This window comes from Pristiophorus japonicus, chromosome 20 (genome assembly GCF_044704955.1).
Source record: "Pristiophorus japonicus isolate sPriJap1 chromosome 20, sPriJap1.hap1, whole genome shotgun sequence".
Classification (NCBI taxonomy): domain Eukaryota; kingdom Metazoa; phylum Chordata; class Chondrichthyes; family Pristiophoridae; genus Pristiophorus; species Pristiophorus japonicus.
The window spans coordinates 72,406,632-72,422,908 of NC_091996.1; the positions used below are offsets into that span (position 1 = coordinate 72,406,632).

General features: G+C 49.3%; 1 protein-coding gene across 1 annotated transcript in view; it reads left to right on the forward strand.

Moving 5' to 3' along the window:
• Positions 1-1,238: 1,238 nt before the first annotated feature.
• The window catches only part of c8g (complement component 8, gamma polypeptide), a 212,190-nt gene continuing 197,151 nt past the window's right edge, over positions 1,239-16,277 (forward strand). The window contains exons 1-2 of the mRNA XM_070863264.1: positions 1,239-1,337; positions 15,621-15,767. Of these exons, the coding sequence (XP_070719365.1) occupies positions 1,239-1,337; positions 15,621-15,767 (246 nt within the window). The remainder of the gene's footprint in view (positions 1,338-15,620; positions 15,768-16,277) is intronic.

Sequence of the window (16,277 nt, forward strand, 5' to 3'; positions counted from 1 at the left end):
CACTGTCGAAGGGGCAGTACTGAGGGAGTGCTGCACTGTTGGACAGTACTGACGGAGTGCTGCACTGCCGAAGGGGCAGTACTGAGGGAATGCTGCACTGTTGGACAGACGATACTGAGGGAGGGGCAGTACTGGGGGAGTGCTGCACTGTCGTAGGGCCAGTACTGAGTATTATGTCTGTAATGTACTTATGAATGACTCCACAAGACAATGTTTTGTGCTCAAACTTTAATGACCTTGGTCCTTTATTTCAAACTCCAGAGTAAGGCACAAGCATGGTGTGCAGCCTTTTATACAGGGCCCTGCTACCAGGGCAGGCAACCCCGGTCTCCACCAGTTGCACCCTCTAGTGGTGTCAGCATGTATATACACAGTGTAAACCTTATTGACAGTACATCAGGTAAACAAGTCTCCATCTTATGCAACCACACAGTGACTACACAGAGAGTATATCCATAGTCTGTATATACAACATCACTCTCTTCCAAGTCCTTTGTGCCAATTACCTTTGCACTATGTGCTCTGGCTTAGCTCTCCCCAGACTTAAGTGCCAATAGCTCTTGCACCTTGGCTGTGCTTTGGCTTGGCTCTCTCCCTGTTAACCCCCAAGTCCTTTTGCCACAACATTGGGTAGTGGTTACCAGATTGGATGGTTCGATGATGCAGTGGAGGTTCCAGTGGGTTCTGGGTGTGATCTATGTGTGTGTCCGTGGCTACATACATCCATTTCCCCACCCCCCGCCAACTGCGAGATCATGCAGCTGGCCCGTTACATTATCTTACAGGATCAGACACAGTGCATGTACAAAGAAAGGAAGAAAAAAATTTTTTTTTACAGTTTATATCATGACACCTTGGTTCAGTGACTTACATTTGTTACGTTTTACGGTCGTGCGCCAGGATTGGGTAGATTGCATTAATGATTCAGTCATGGTCAGTATTGAGGTAGCAGTACAGGTATGCGAGGACACAGGTTCCAGAGCAACCGAATGGGGTCCTAGTCGTCTGATGGCGGTGCTGTGCCCCCTGCTAGCGGGGTGGGCTTGGTTCGCTCACCTAGCCAGGACTCGGGGCCTTTGCGATTGCCTAGTGGTGGGCAGAGCCACAGAGGTGTGTGGCCTCCCTGTCCTCCTTTGAGAGCTGCAGAATCTTCTGCCTGTTCTCTAACGGTGTTGGGAACCTGGCTGTTCCAAGTCCCGTTTGGGGAACTCGTTGGTTCTGACCTTTCACTCCCGGACATGGCCGAGGTAGCGACTGGGTCTGGGGGCTGCGCCGTCTCCACCCGGGTGGTGGGCAACGGTGGCCGACTGTACGTATTGCGCCATTTTCATTTCCAGGTCTGTGGCGAATAGTGCCATCGGATGCCTACAGCGTGGGATAGACCTGGGGCAGGGCATCAGGATCAGTGCCTTCACCCTCCTGAGGTCGCTCGCTTGCTACTTTTGGGGACACTCTATTCCCGACACCTCGCAACAACATTTTGTTCTTTACATTAGGAATATTACCGACAATTCGCAACAACATTTTGTTCACAATCTTAATCGCTTTATTACATTGATTGCCGTGCATACAATGTCTCTTTAAGTTGAGTTGGTTGCAGGTCTCCTTTAAGAGAACCCTGCTGGCTTTACCTCAATCAAATCCTTTGTTAGACACCACGTGTTGGTCCCTCAGTGTTGCACCTCGTGGTCTGGCCGTGGCCATCTTTCTTTCCAGCCACGCTGCCCCTCGCTGCAGCAGGGACGCCACCTTGCCTCTGTCCTCGAGGTCGACTGCCTTGATCCTTCTCTCCCACGATTCTGCCTCAAAAAGCTGGAAGAGTGCCTGTGAATTCGATCTTTCTCCCCAGGAGTCCTGCCACTGGAGCTGGGAAAGTACTTTTAGGTCGTTCCGGTCGGATCATTGCCACGCAGTCGTGATAGACAGTCTGTGCCTCAGGTGCTGCGTTGGTCTGTTCTCTGGTGCCTGGCCCAAGCAAAGGTGAGGTTTTGCTCTGCCTCTGAGCACGGGGGACATCGATTGTTGGAGTGAAGAGTTCTGTCCTTTTCCACTGGGTCTTCCCCATCCACCTTCTTCCGAGTAACGTTGGACCATCACCTGCAACAATCCACAGAGGTAACTTGTGCACCACGCCATTATGGATTACACTTACATCCGCAGTACCAAGGACTGGGATCAGCTCCTTGGTGTAGGTGCTCAACTTTTCCTGTACTGGAACCAGCTCGGATCGTTTTTCATTCCATAACCTCTCAAAGGCATCCTGGCTCATCACTGACTGGCTCGCTCCCGTGTCCACTTCCATGAAGACTGGAACGCCGTTTATCTCGACTTCCATCTTCACTGGAGATCAATCGATGGTGCAGGTATACACTTCATACATTTCTTCTTGGGGCTGAGCTGCCTCTCTGGCCAAATCATCATACTCCCCCGCTGGATTCAAAGTCATCTACCGACTCCTCTACTAGACGGTGAGTCGTATTTCTTTTGCACATATGCTGGAGGTGGCCCTTCGTGTTACAGGCTTTGTATACATACTCAGCAAACCGACACTGGTGAGCCCTATGGTTTCATCCGCAACACCAGCATGGTGCTACTCGATTAGCGCCCCTCGGCAGACTCTGAGTTCTGGAACCCTGAGGTCTGTGCTCTCTGCCCTGGGCAGAGCCACGTTCTACAGTCTTGCCTGTGAAAGACACCATCCTGTGTACAGCACTTGCCGGGTTTGAGTCCACAGGATGAATAATTTGCTTGGTGCTGCAGGTCGAGGTCACGAACGCCTGACTGATGCTGATGGCCTTCTGCAGGTTAACTGTGATGTCGGCAGATAATAGTTTGTGAAGGAGGCCCTCGTGGCCAATTCCCATAACGAAGATGTCTCGCAATGCTTCATTGAGGTGCGTGCCAAAATCTCCTGAGGTCGGCAGCATATTTTGCAATCTCCTGGCCCTCAGGTCTGCGGTGAGTGTAGAATCTGTGCCTGGCCGTGAGGATGCTCTCTTTTGGTTTTAATCGGTCGCGAATTAGTTCAGTCAGCTCGTCGTATGTCTTATCCTTGGCCTTCATGGGTGCCAGCAAGTCCCTGACGAAGTGGTAGACCGTGGGCCCACAACTGGCCTTGCGCTTCTCCGCCGATGCGTCCGTCTCCCCTGCCAGATCGTTTGCCACGAAATATAGCACTACCCTTTCCGTGAAGGCATCCCAATCATCACCTTCTGCGAAGTCTTTAATGTGCCAAAGGTAGCCATAATCGCGTGAAATCCTTATTGTCGTCGCCAGTTATTATGTCTGTAATGTACCTATGAATGATTCCACGAGGCAATGTGTTGTACTCAAACTGTAGTGACCTTGGTCCTTTATTCGTAACTCCAGAGTGAGACACAAACATGGTGTGCAGCCTTTTATACTGGACCCTGCCACCAGGACAGGAAACCCCCGGTCTCCACTGTTGTGTATCTGTAAAGCATGCACTCCCATGTTCCACCACCAGGGGGTGCATCCCCTGAAGTCCCAAGGGTTCCCAGCATCCCTTGGGAGCACTGTATATAAGCCGGCCCCTAAGGCCTGTTCCTGACTCTGGAGTGTCTTAATAAAGACTGAGGTCACTGTTACTTTAACCTCCCTGTGTGCAGTCTCATCTGTGTTAGGAACACAATAACTGGCGACGAGTATACGAATCCAACGCAAAGATGCAGCAAACTGTGGACATCCTGGAGAAGTTCTTGGAGGGTGAGGACTGGGAAGCTTATGTCGAACGGCTAGACCAATATTTTGTAGCCAACGAGCTGGACGGAGAAGGAAGCGCTGCAAAAAGGAGAGCGGTCCTCCTCACGGTCTGCGGGGCTCCGACCTACAGCCTCATGAAGAATCTTCTGGCTCCGGTGAAACCCACAGATAAGTCGTATGAGGAGCTGTGTACACAGCTGGTTCGGGAGCATCTTAACCTGAGGGAGAGCGTGCTGATGGCGAGGTATCGGTTCTACATGTGCCAGGAAGTGGCAAGCTACGTCGCTGAGCTAAGGCGACTTTCAGGACAATGTGAGTTTGATGGCTACCTGGAGCAGATGCTCAGAGACTTTTTTATACTGGGCATTAGCCACGAGACCATCCTACGAAAACTTTTGACTGTCGAAACACCAACCCTCAGTAAGGCCATTGCGATAGCACAGGCGTTTATGTCCACCAGTGATAACACCAAACAAATCTCTCAGCACACAAGTGCTAGCAATGTTCATAAATTAGCTGGAACTGTGTTTGCGAGCAGAAATGTACAGGGCAGAAACCACGAGTCTGCAGCTGCCAGCAGGCCTCAGGTGACCCAGATGACTCAGAGTCCGCAACAAAGGATGAATGCAAGGCAATTGTTGGCGTTGTGGAGGCTTCCATTCAGCCTATTCATGCCGCTTCAAAGGGTATGTTTGCAAGAGCTGTGGAACAATGAGGCACCGTCTGCAAGTTCTGCAAAACCTGTTAACCACCACGTGGCAGAGGAAGATCGGTCCATGGTGGATCAAAGCAATTTCGAGCCTCAGAGAGAGGAGGCAGATGCTGAAGTACACAGGGTGCACACATTTTCGACAAAATGTCCACCTATAATGCTAAATGTAAAATTGAATGGCTTACCCGTAGCCATGCAACTGGACACTGGCGCTAGCCAATCCATCATGAGTAAAAAGATGTTTGAGAGACTGTGGTGCAACAAGGCACTCAGACCAGCCCTGAGCCCCATCCACAAGAAATTGAGAACGTACACCAAAGAGCTCATCACTGTCCTGAACAACGCCATGGTCCAGGTCACCTACGAGGCCACGGTTTACAAACTGCCACTCTGGATTGTCCCGGGCGATGGCCCCACACTGCTTGGAAGGAGCTGGCTGGGCAAAATCCGCTGGAACTGGGATGACATCCGAGCGCTATCACATGCCGATGAGGCCTCATGTACCCAGATTCTCAACAAATTTCCTTCCCTTTTTGAGCCAGGCATTGGAAACTTTTCCGGGGCGAAGGTGCAGATCCACTTGGTCTCAGAGTCATGACCCATTCACCACAAGGTGCGAGCGGTACCTCACATGATGAGGGAGAGAGTGGAAATCGAGCTGGACAGGCTGCAACGCGAGGGCATCATCTCCCCAGTGGAATTCAGCGAGTGGGCCAGCCCGATTGTTCCAGTACTCAAAAGTGATGGCACGGTCAGGATTTGCAGCGATTATAAAGTAACTATTAATCGTTTCTCGCTACAGGACCAATACCCGCTACCTAAGGCAGACGACCTATTTGCGACGCTGGCAAGAGGCAAGACGTTCACCAAGCTCGACCTGGCTTCGGCATACATGACACAAGAGCTGGAGGAGTCTTCAAAGTGCCTCACCTGCATCAACACGCAAAAGGGACTGTTCATCTACAACAGATGCCCGTTTGGAATTCGGTCGGCTGCAGCGATCTTCCAGAGAAACATGGAGAGCCGACTCAAGTCAGTACCACACACGGTGGTTTTTCAGGATGACATATTGGTCACGGGTCGGGACACCGTCGAGCACCTACAAAACCTGGAGGAGGTCCTCCAGCGACTGAATCACGTAGGGCTGTGGCTGAAGAGGTCGAAATGCGTCTTCATGGCAACAGAAGTGGAGTTTTTGGGGAGAAAGATCACGGCGGACGGCATTCGGCCCACAGATGCCAAGACAGAGGCTATCAGGAATACGCCCAGGCCACAGAACGTCACGGAGCTGCAGTCGTTCCTGGGACTCCTCAACTATTTTGGTAACTTCCTACCGGGGTTAAGCACCCTCTTAGAGCCCTACATGTGTTATTGCGCAAAGGTGAGAACTGGGTATGGGGAAAAAAACAAGTAATTGCTTTTGAGAAAGCCAGAAACATTTTATGCTCCAACAAGCTGCTTGTATTGTATAACCCGTGTAAAAGACTTGTGCTAGCATGTGACGCGTCGTCGTACGGAGTCGGGTGTGTATTACAACAAGCTAACGTTGCGGGGAAGTTGCAACCTATCGCCTATGCCTGCAGGAGCTTGTCGAAGGCCGAGAGGGCCTACAGCATGATTGAGAAAGAGGCATTAGCGTGTGTGTTCGGGGTAAAGGAAATGTATCAGTACCTGTTTGGCCTCAAATTTGAGCTGGAAACCGATCACAAGCCCCTCATATCCCTGTTCACTGAAAACAAGGGGATAAATACTAATGCCTCAGCCCGCATACAAAGGTGGGCATTCGCGCTATCAGCGAATAACTACATCATCCACCACAGGCCAGGCACCAAGAACTGTGCGATGCTCTCAGTCGGTTACCATTGCCCACCACGGGGGTGGAAATGGCGCAGCCTGCAAACTTGTTGATGGTGGCGCAGCCCGCAGACTTATTGATGGTCATGGAAGTGTTTGAAAATGATAAATCACCTGTCATGGCCCGCCAGATTAGGACTTGGACCAGCCACGATCCTCTGCTGTCCCGAGTTAAAAACTGTGTACTGCAAGGGAGCTGGGCCAGCAACCCTGTTGAAATGCAAGAGCTAATCAAGTCGTTCCAGCGGCGAAAGGCCGAGCTGTCCATCCACGCAGACTGCCTGTTGTGGGGTAACCGCGTAGTGCTACCAAAAAAGGGCAGGGAGACGTTCATCTCGGATCTCCACAGCACACACCCAGGTATAGTAATGATGAAAGCGATAGCCAGATCCCACGTGGTGTGGTGGCCCGATATCGACTCTGACTTAGAGTCCTGTGTACGGCAATGCAGCGTGTGTGCTCAGTTGAGCAACGCACCCAGAGAGGCACCACTAAGTTTGTGGTCCTGGCCCTCCAGACCATGGTCGAGGATCCATGTCGACTATGCGGGCCCGTTTCTCGGTAAAATGTTCCTGGTGGTGGTGGATGCTTTTTCAAAATGGATTGAATGTGAAATAATGTCGGGAAGCACCGCCACCGCCACCATTGAAAGCCTGAGGGCCATGTTTGCCACCCACGGCCTGCCTGACATACTGGTCAGTGACAATGGGCCATGTTTCACCAGTGCCGAATTTAAAGAATTTATGACCCGCAATGGGATCAAACATGTCACTCGGCCCCGTTTAAACCAGCCTCCAATGGGCAGGCAGAGCGGGCAGTACAAACAATCAAACAGAGCCTTAAACGAGCCACAAAAGGCTCACTCCAAACCCGCCTGTCCCGAGTACTGCTCAGCTACCGCACGAGACCCCACTCGCTCACAGGGATGCCCCTGGCTGAGCTACTCATGAAAAGGACACTTAAAACCAGACTCTCGCTGGTTCACCCCAACCTGCATGATCAGGTAGAGAGCAGGCGGCAGCAACAAAATGTAAATGATGGTCGCGCCACTGTGTCACGGGAAATTGATCTGAATGACCCTGTGTATGTGCTAAACTGTGGAAAAGTTCCCAAGTGGATCGCGGGCACGGTGATAGTTAAAGAAGGGAGTAGGGTATTTGTAGTGAAACTAGACAATGGACAAATTTGCAGAAAGCACCTGGACCAAACGAGGCTGCGGTTCACAGACTGCCCTGAACAACCCACATGAGACACCACCTTTTTCGAGCCCACAACACACACCCAAAGGATCAACGACACCATCCCGGACCAGAAAATTGAACCCATCTCACCCAATGGCCCAGCAAGGCCAGGTTCACCCAGCAGCCCTGCAGGGCCAACAACATGCCAGCCCAGCGAGGGCACAGCCAACACACCAGAACAGACATTTGTACCGAGACGGTCCACCAGGGAAAGAAAAGTTCCCGACCGCCTCACCTTGTAAATAGTTTTCACTTTGACTTTGGTGGGGAGCAACGTTGTGTATCTGTAAAGCATGCACTCCCATGTTCCGCCACCAGGGAGTGCATCCCCTGAAGTTCCATGGGATTCCAGCATCCCTTGGGAGCACTGTATATAAGCTGGCCCCTAAGGCCTGTTCCTGACTCTGGAGTGTCTTAATAAAGACTGAGGTCACTGTTACTTTCACCTCCCTGTGTGCAGTATCATCTGTGGTAGGAACACAATATCCACCAGTTGCACCCTCTAGTGGTGCCAGCATGAATACACAATGTAAATCTTATTGATAGTACATCAGGTAAACAAGTCTCCATCATATGCAACCACACAGTGACTACACAGAGAGTACATCCGTAGTCTGCATATACAACACTGAGGGAATGCTGCACTTTTGGAGGGGCAATACTGAGGTTGGGCTGCACTGTCGAAGGGCAGTACTTGAAACATAGAAATATAGAAATTTAGAAATAGGTGCAGGAGTAGGCCATTCGGCCCTTCGAGCCTGCACCGCCGTTCAATAAGATCATGGCTGATCATTCCCTCAGTACCCCTTTCTTGCTTTCTCTCCATACCCCTTGATCCCCTTAGCCATAAGGGCCATATTAACCCCCTCTTGAATATATCCAATGAGGGAGCTGAGGGAGCGCCGCACTGTCGGAGAGGCAGTACTGAGGGAATGCTGCAATGTTGGAGCGGTAGTACTGAGGTAGTGCTGCACTGTCAGAGGGGCAGTACTGAGGAAGCCCTGCACTCTTGAAGAGACAACACTGAGGGAGCGCTGCACTGTTGAACAGACAGTATTCAGGTAGTTCTGCACTGTTGGAAGGGCAGTACTGAGGGAAAAACTGCACTGTCAGAGGGACAGTACTGAGGGAGCACTGCACTGTCAGAGGGACAGTACTGAGGGAGCGCTACACTGTTGGAGGGGCAGTAGTGAGGGAGTGCTGCACTCTCGGAGGGCAGTACTGAGGGAGTGCTGCACCGTCGGTGGGGCAGTACTGAAGGAGCGCTGTACTGTCGAAGGGCAGTACTGAGCAAATGCAGTACTGTTGGAGGGGCTGTACTGAGGGAGCACTGCACTGTCAGAGGGACAGTACTGAGGGAATGCTACACTGTCAGAGGGGCTGTAGTGAGGGAGCACTGCACTGTCAGAGGGGCATTCTGAGGGAACGCTGCAATGTCTGAGGGGCAGTACTGAGGGAGCGCTGCACTGTCGGAGGGGCTGTAGTGAGGGAGTGCTGCACTGTCGGAGGGGCAGTACTGAGGGAGTGCTGCCTGTCGGAGGGGCAGTACTGGGGGAGCGCTGCACTGTCGGAGGGGCAGTACTGGGGGAGCGCTGCACTGTCGGAGGGGCAGTACTGAGGGAGCGTTGCACTATCGGAGGGCCAGTATTGAGCAAGTGCAATACTGTTGGGGGGGCTGTACTATGGGAGTGCTGCAATGTTGGAGATGAGGCAGTACTGTAAGAATAAAAGTGTTTATTAATGATAAAATTGATTCTATGTATGTATAAATGTTAAAAGTGACGGAAAGGCTGTAGTGTTGAAACAAAATGGAAGCTCACAGACTTCCAGCATGTCCTGTTTGTATATTGTCTTCTGGCTGGACAGAGCTTAAAGGAACAAAGGTGTTAATTGGAAAGCCATTAACGTAGTCAAGGAGTGGCACCAGTCCTCTAGACAGACATATGTATGAGGTGAAGCCAATCAGGAATGGCACTGGAACTAAGATCCAATCCTGAGGCTTCCTGAGAAACAATGGCCTGAAGGGATATAAAAACTCAAGCCAAAGATTGCTCTCTCTTCTCCTTAGCACATGGCAAAAGCAGGACCTCCCTCAACAGACTAAGAAGCAGGCCGTGTGCTTTGCCAGAGGAAAGTAAAGTATACAATTTTTATTGTAACATCATTGTATCTGTTGTAACTAAGTCGATCTGTAGGATAGCTGATGACTGCTGATAGATGTGTTTAATAAACTATTCCAAATTGTTTTCAAAGAATCAGTCTCGCTGTCAATTTAATGCCAGAGATTTAGAAATTTTACAAATTGGGGCCTCGTCCGGGATCTGGCGAGACAGCTTTTGATGATTCTTTTGAACAATTGGAAATTTGGGGAGTTGCGTTTCTAACCTATGTTGTGAAGTATAAACTAAAACGGTTAAATGGCCTGGGAGAGTTGCGTCTTAAGGAGCAGCCATCTCGATATTTGGAGCTGTTAAAGTGGAGACCCACATGTAGTTAAATTCATGAACATAAAGCCAACAAAAGAAATGTTGAGATAGTTTATCAGGAGAAGTTGTTAAAAACTGTATCCATAATGGATATAGAAGAGTTACAGGCACAGACACCGTACTTATGTAAGGGCCAACATGTGTCCTTTGGGGAGCTCGTGGCATTTATCCAGGAGAAAGTAGATCAAGAAGAGCTAAGGCTAAAACATGCAAACAGTCTCTTGGCATTCAGCGCATTTTATTGTGCCCAGAGAGATGAGGAATTAATGATGCAGGACGTCAAGATTTAAAGAACTACATGTAAAAGAGATTCAGAGTGCGAAAAAAAACAAAGGAGAAAAGAGATACAGGATTTAAAAGAATTGCAAGTAAAAGAGATTCAACTAAAAGAAAAAGAGAGTCAAGGTATAAAACAACAAAAGGAATAATGCCCCCAATTTGTGAAGCAGTTAAAAAAGGGAGAAATAGAGCATTTAAGACAAGAAATTGGTCAATTAAACCTCAGTTTTCGGTAATTAGAAAGAGGGGCTGAACAGGCAGCTTCGTTGCTACAACAACAAAGCCTCAAATTTAAATGTCACAGCAGCCGTTGTTGAAGCAAATGAAAACAAATTAGAGTTTAAAAAAATATAAATTGGAAACCGTGAGGCTCCAGCAAGAGATAGAAGATGCTAGGTGGGCATTAAGGGAAGTAATTAAGAAGCCACATAGGGAGGCAGATCACTCCCAGTGCCAACTAGAGATAGCGAGGCTAAAAAGTAAGTTCGGGGAGCAGAAGGCCCTGGTATCCGCAGTAACACGGGGAGCCGTAACAGAGACAGCAGAAGTGGACAAGGGGGAGACAGATTGGGAAGAGGAAGGAAGTCAGTATAATCCCCAGGAGGGTGGCGTAGGATGGGATACCTTGGAGACACAAGAGCCAATCATAGCCGTAGTAACCACTTCTTTACGATGTAATATGCACGGTCACATCACCAGTAACCATACCGACTCATGGCTCATATCTGGTTCTGACGCCACGGCGTATAGCCACGAGTTGGGGCCCATTAATGATGGGGACGACCCACTGGAAGTTAATAGGAAGTGGGCAAATTTCATGAGAGGTCACCCCGAGTTGGAAGAGAGAGACTTAACACAAGTCCTCCTCTTGGCCTGTTCCACTTCCCTAAAAGATAATCTGCCAGACGCAGTCCTCCAGCCTGGCACAGCGGCCAATGTACTCATGACCGAGATCCTAAACCATTTAGGGATCCAAAATTGAACTTAGTGGCTTTGCTTAATCAGACCAAGCAGCGCCCAGAAGAGACTCCTAGAGCCTTCAGTAATCGCCTGTACAATATCTATCAACGTACGCAGAACCAGGCACCCGCAAATGCTACAGTAGGAAAGAATCAGGAACAATTTAAATCGATGTTCCTGACCCAGTTCCACTCTTTAGTTAAAACCACCCTGGGCGTAGCCATGAGGCCCACCAATCAGTGGACAGATATAGAGACCAGTGCTCAAATAGCCTGGGAGATGGTCAAAGACCAGTTAAAGGTGAAGTCACCACCCACTGCAAATAAACCAGTGTCATTGGTGGAGGGATCTCGAAACTATCCCTTTAAGGGACAGTGCTTTAATTGTAAGAAGGTAGGCCACCTAGCAAAAGACTGCAGCAGACCCAGACCGGCACCGAACCATGAAGCAACGCATAGATACCTCCCGAGGGACGAACCCAAACCCTCTGGGATGGAACAACAATTGGCTCAGTTAGTAACCCTTCTAAAGAAGGACGAATCCAAGCCCTCTGTGACGGATCAATGATTAGACCAGTTGATAACCCTGATACCAACCTAAGTTGCCACGGGGAGGATGCAAAATCATTTACTACTGCACACAATCGCCGATGCACACTCATTAGAGAGACTCATTCCAGGATCCACCCTATGACTGGGTTCGGCCCCCAAAGATTGGTCGGAAGTGGGGTTCCGACGTGATGGTAGCGGGAGACCAGTAATCCTTGTTGTCTTAAAAGGGGGCAGGCAGCAGATTATGCTTATTGATACTGGCTCAGCCATTACCATCATCCACATCCCATACCCTGAACGCCATGCAGCGGTGGGCAAGGGTTATATGACCCTTAAAGGGTTTAACGGTGATACAACCACCGCGTATACAGGGAAGGCCACTGAACTTCTGTTGGGAGGCCTCACCTGTAAGGTCCCAGCACCTATGCTGATGACCACCCCCGACGGAAGGGGAATTTTAGGGACTGATGTGTTGGATCAGTATGGTGCGGTGATAGATTATAATCAGGACTGTGTTTGAATGGGATTGAGAGATAAGGCAGGAATGATAGAAATTTCAGATGCTCACTCGGTTTTTGCTATTAAAAAGCCATCTGAGTATGACCCTCCAGGGAACGAAAATGAAGCTGTGGCAAAACTAAATGAGGAACACCTCGCGGTGTTTGCCACATGCAAGCATGACTGTGGAAAAATGGCAGGCGAAGAATCTATTGAGGGACCACCACCCCCCCCCCCACCCACTCATTCACTAAACAGTACCCCATCCCAAGGAATAGTCACCCTTACATGCGAGACACCATAAAATCCCTAGTCGAGCAGGGTGTTCTTAGGACAGGCACTTTCATGATCAATTCACCCACATGGCCGGTTAAAAAGCCTGATAGCAGCTGGCGACTGACTATTGATTACAGAAAGTTAAATTCTGTAACAGCAGCCTGCTCACCAGTAGTAAGAGAAACTCCCACCATATTATCTCAAATTCCTGCTGGTTCCAAGTACTTCTTGACCCTCGACATCGCCAATAGATTCTGGAGTATCCCTGTTAAAGTGGAAGACCAGTACAAATTTGCATTCACATTTGAGGACCATCGCTACACCTGGACATGCTTGCCTCAGGGGTTCCACAATGCCCCCACGATATTCCACAAAAGAATGGCTGCAATTTTAAAAGATGTTTCCTGCCCTACCTGCTTGCTGCAGTACATAGATGACCTACTGCTGGCAACCGATAGCAGGGAGGAGCATCTGTCCCCTTTGCACGAACTTTTGACATTGTTGGCTCAGGCAGGACTAAAGGTGAATCCCTGTAAGGCTCAATTAGTAAAAGAACGGGTCACCTTTCGCGGAGTGTCCATTTCTCCAGAGGGATCATCCCCCGACTCTCACAAGGTGGAGATAATACAGCGACTGCCATTACCCACTCCCAAAACAGCCCTACGATCATTCTTGGGTTTGGTGGGGTACCAAAGGAACTTTATCCCAGGCTTTGCAGAGTGTGCAAAGCCCCTGTATGATTTAATAAAACTACAGGGTGATGACATATGCCCAGTCCGTGGCTAAATTAAAAAGTACAGTGATACAGGCCGCATGTCTGATCCCTCCTGATCCCACGCAGCCCTTCCATTTGGAGGTCGGGGCCACAGAGCAAAGCCTCACTGCAGTTCTGTGCCAAACACGAGCTGATTGATTACAGCCCATTGCATATGCAGAGGGCAGAAAAGACGTATACCGCATGCGAGTGCCATCTACTGGCCGACTTCTGGTCGATACATCACTTTACTTTTATTACTGGGTTACAGGCTACAATACTGCACAGCGGACACACACCTCTGAAACTACTGATGAAACCTGGAGATTCGCTAGTTTCCTCGCAGCGCCTCAGCAAATGGACATTGGAATTTATGGAAAGAGACATTGATACCATTTCCAAACCCACCACATTGCTGCCATAATTTCTGATCTATGAGGGGGACCCGTATGAATGTCCGTTACCCCTGATTAACTTTGAGACCCATCCTGTGCAGAAAGAGCCCATACAGGGTGCCCCAGATGTCTACATCGATGGGTCCTCATATCACATTGAAGGTTCCCCTCACACCGGATATGCTGTGGTATTGCCAGAAAGAACCATAATATGCAGAAATCGCCACACTTCTAACTGCTGTAAAGGAAACCTCAGATAGACCCGTGAATACTTGGTCCGATAGTGCCTATGCTATAAACACCATGCTCTCCTTGCCCCTATACCACAAAAATGACTATCGTACGATAGAACGTAAGGCCCTGGTCCATGGGCCCTGGTTACGCCTGCTCTGGTCATACCTTAAACAGCGATCCCAGCCTTGCTTCATAGGAAAGGTAGCAGCCCATAGAAAAGGGGGTCCACATAGTGAGGGAAATTCCAGAGCAGACAGAGCAGCCAAGGACGCTGCGATTGATGGGGAGATAGAGGATATAGTTGTTGAGCCCTGCAATGCTGTTAGCAAGGCCTCCCCAACAGATCACCTAGATTTAAAATCCCTGCAGCAGCAATACTGGCCATATGCCATTGTAAGCATCTGTCACGAGAAAGGCAGACCCCTTCCTCAACCAACAGCCTGGGCTCCCAATACCATACTAGCCACTGCCCCTGACTCAGATGAGCAGTTGCTGATGTTCAAAAGAAAGCCAAATGCCTGCCCGGTGGTATGTGTTCCACCAGAGGTGGGTCAGGAACTGCTCTCCCTCTTTCACTCCCACCCCACAACAGGGCTCTATTTGGCCCTGGTAACTTTCTACAAGGTAGCATCCACAGCTTGGTGGCCTTCCATGAGGGAAACAATCAACCAATACGTGACATCGACTTAGTTACAACAGATACAATGATGTTACAATAAAAATGGTATATTTTACTTCCCTCTGGCAAAGCACACGGCCTGTCGCATGCACTAACCGAGCCTTGCTTCAAAGCGCACCCCTACCTCACAGGCCATGGACTCACCTCCAGATAGACTTCATTGGGCCACTTCCACAGGCGCAAGGCAATTTTCAGCATGCCTTAGTGGCGGTGGATCAATTCACTAAATGGATCGAAGCATTCCCCTGCCGCTCCAACACCGCAATTACAGCAGCCAAAACGCTGCTGAATCATGTGTTATGTAGGTGGGGAGTACCAGTACAAGTGGACAGTAATCAAGGTTCACACTTTATCGGTAACATTTTTACCCACCTGCAGGAAATGTTGGGGATAAAAGACAAATTACATATTGTTCACCGCCCCCAGTCACCCGGAGGGGTCGAAAGGAGGAACAGGACCCTCAGGTTAATGTTAAAAAAATAGTGCGCGGACCACCCCACTCAATGGGCTAACATGCTGCTTAATGGCAATGAGGTCCACACCTCATAGAACAACAGGGGTCTCCCCATATCAGGCCATGACAGGGAGGCTCATGAGAACACCAGGCCAGCCAACACTAACACGGATGAGTCCACTGACAATGAAACCATTTAGTTCCAAGTGGCTGGAACAAGTGGTAGATCACACCGATCAGATCAATCGATTTGTGGCCACCAAATTGGGGAAGACAAAAAGACAAATTAAAAGGCAAGAAAGTACGTTCCTGTGAATACCAGGTGGGGACTCGGTGATGATTCCAAATTATGGGAAAAGAAGCTGCCTTTGAGCCCGGCTGGTGGGGACCACATATATAGACCGAATGAACCCCGCGGTTTATTTGATTCAGGGGAAAAGGGCGTTAAGTACAAGAAGTGGTTCCACATTAATCAGTTAAAAACTTTCAAAGAGTAAATATTGCACTGATCTTGTTTCCCGCAGACCATGTCACGGATCCTCAGGATTGTCAGGACGATACTGGCCACGACCGAAGCTGAGCGAAGATGGAGAAGTGGGAGCTACAGCATGACTCACGAACATCATCAATCATCATTTGAGAAGCGACGGCGCACTGAAGATTGTATTATAGTAAATCCCCAACGTGTGGCATACACTTTACGAGGTGGGAACCGAGTCAGGCCATGCACTTTTCGCTCTCTCTAAGTTTAATACCCATTATACAGCGGTCATCCACCTCACAGAAACATAAACAGCAGAGCTATCAGAACCCTCTCATGTTTATGATATGTGACCCCAGGGAGATAAACCATATGAGGAGTCAATAAGGATATTTCCCCCTCAAGGTGTTTATTAATGATAAAATTGATTCTATGTATGTATAAATGTTAAAAGTGACGGAAAGGCTGTAGCGTTGAAACAAAATGGAAGCTCACAGACTTCCAGCATGTCCTGTTTGTATATTGTCTTCTGGCTGGACAGAGCTTAAAGGAACAAAGGTGTTAATTGGAAAGCCATTAACCTAGTCAAGGAGTGGCACCAGCCCTCTAGACAGACATATGTATGAGGAGAAGCCAATCAGGAATGGCACTGGAACCAAGATCCAATCCTGAGGCTTCCTGAGAAACAATGGCCTGAAGA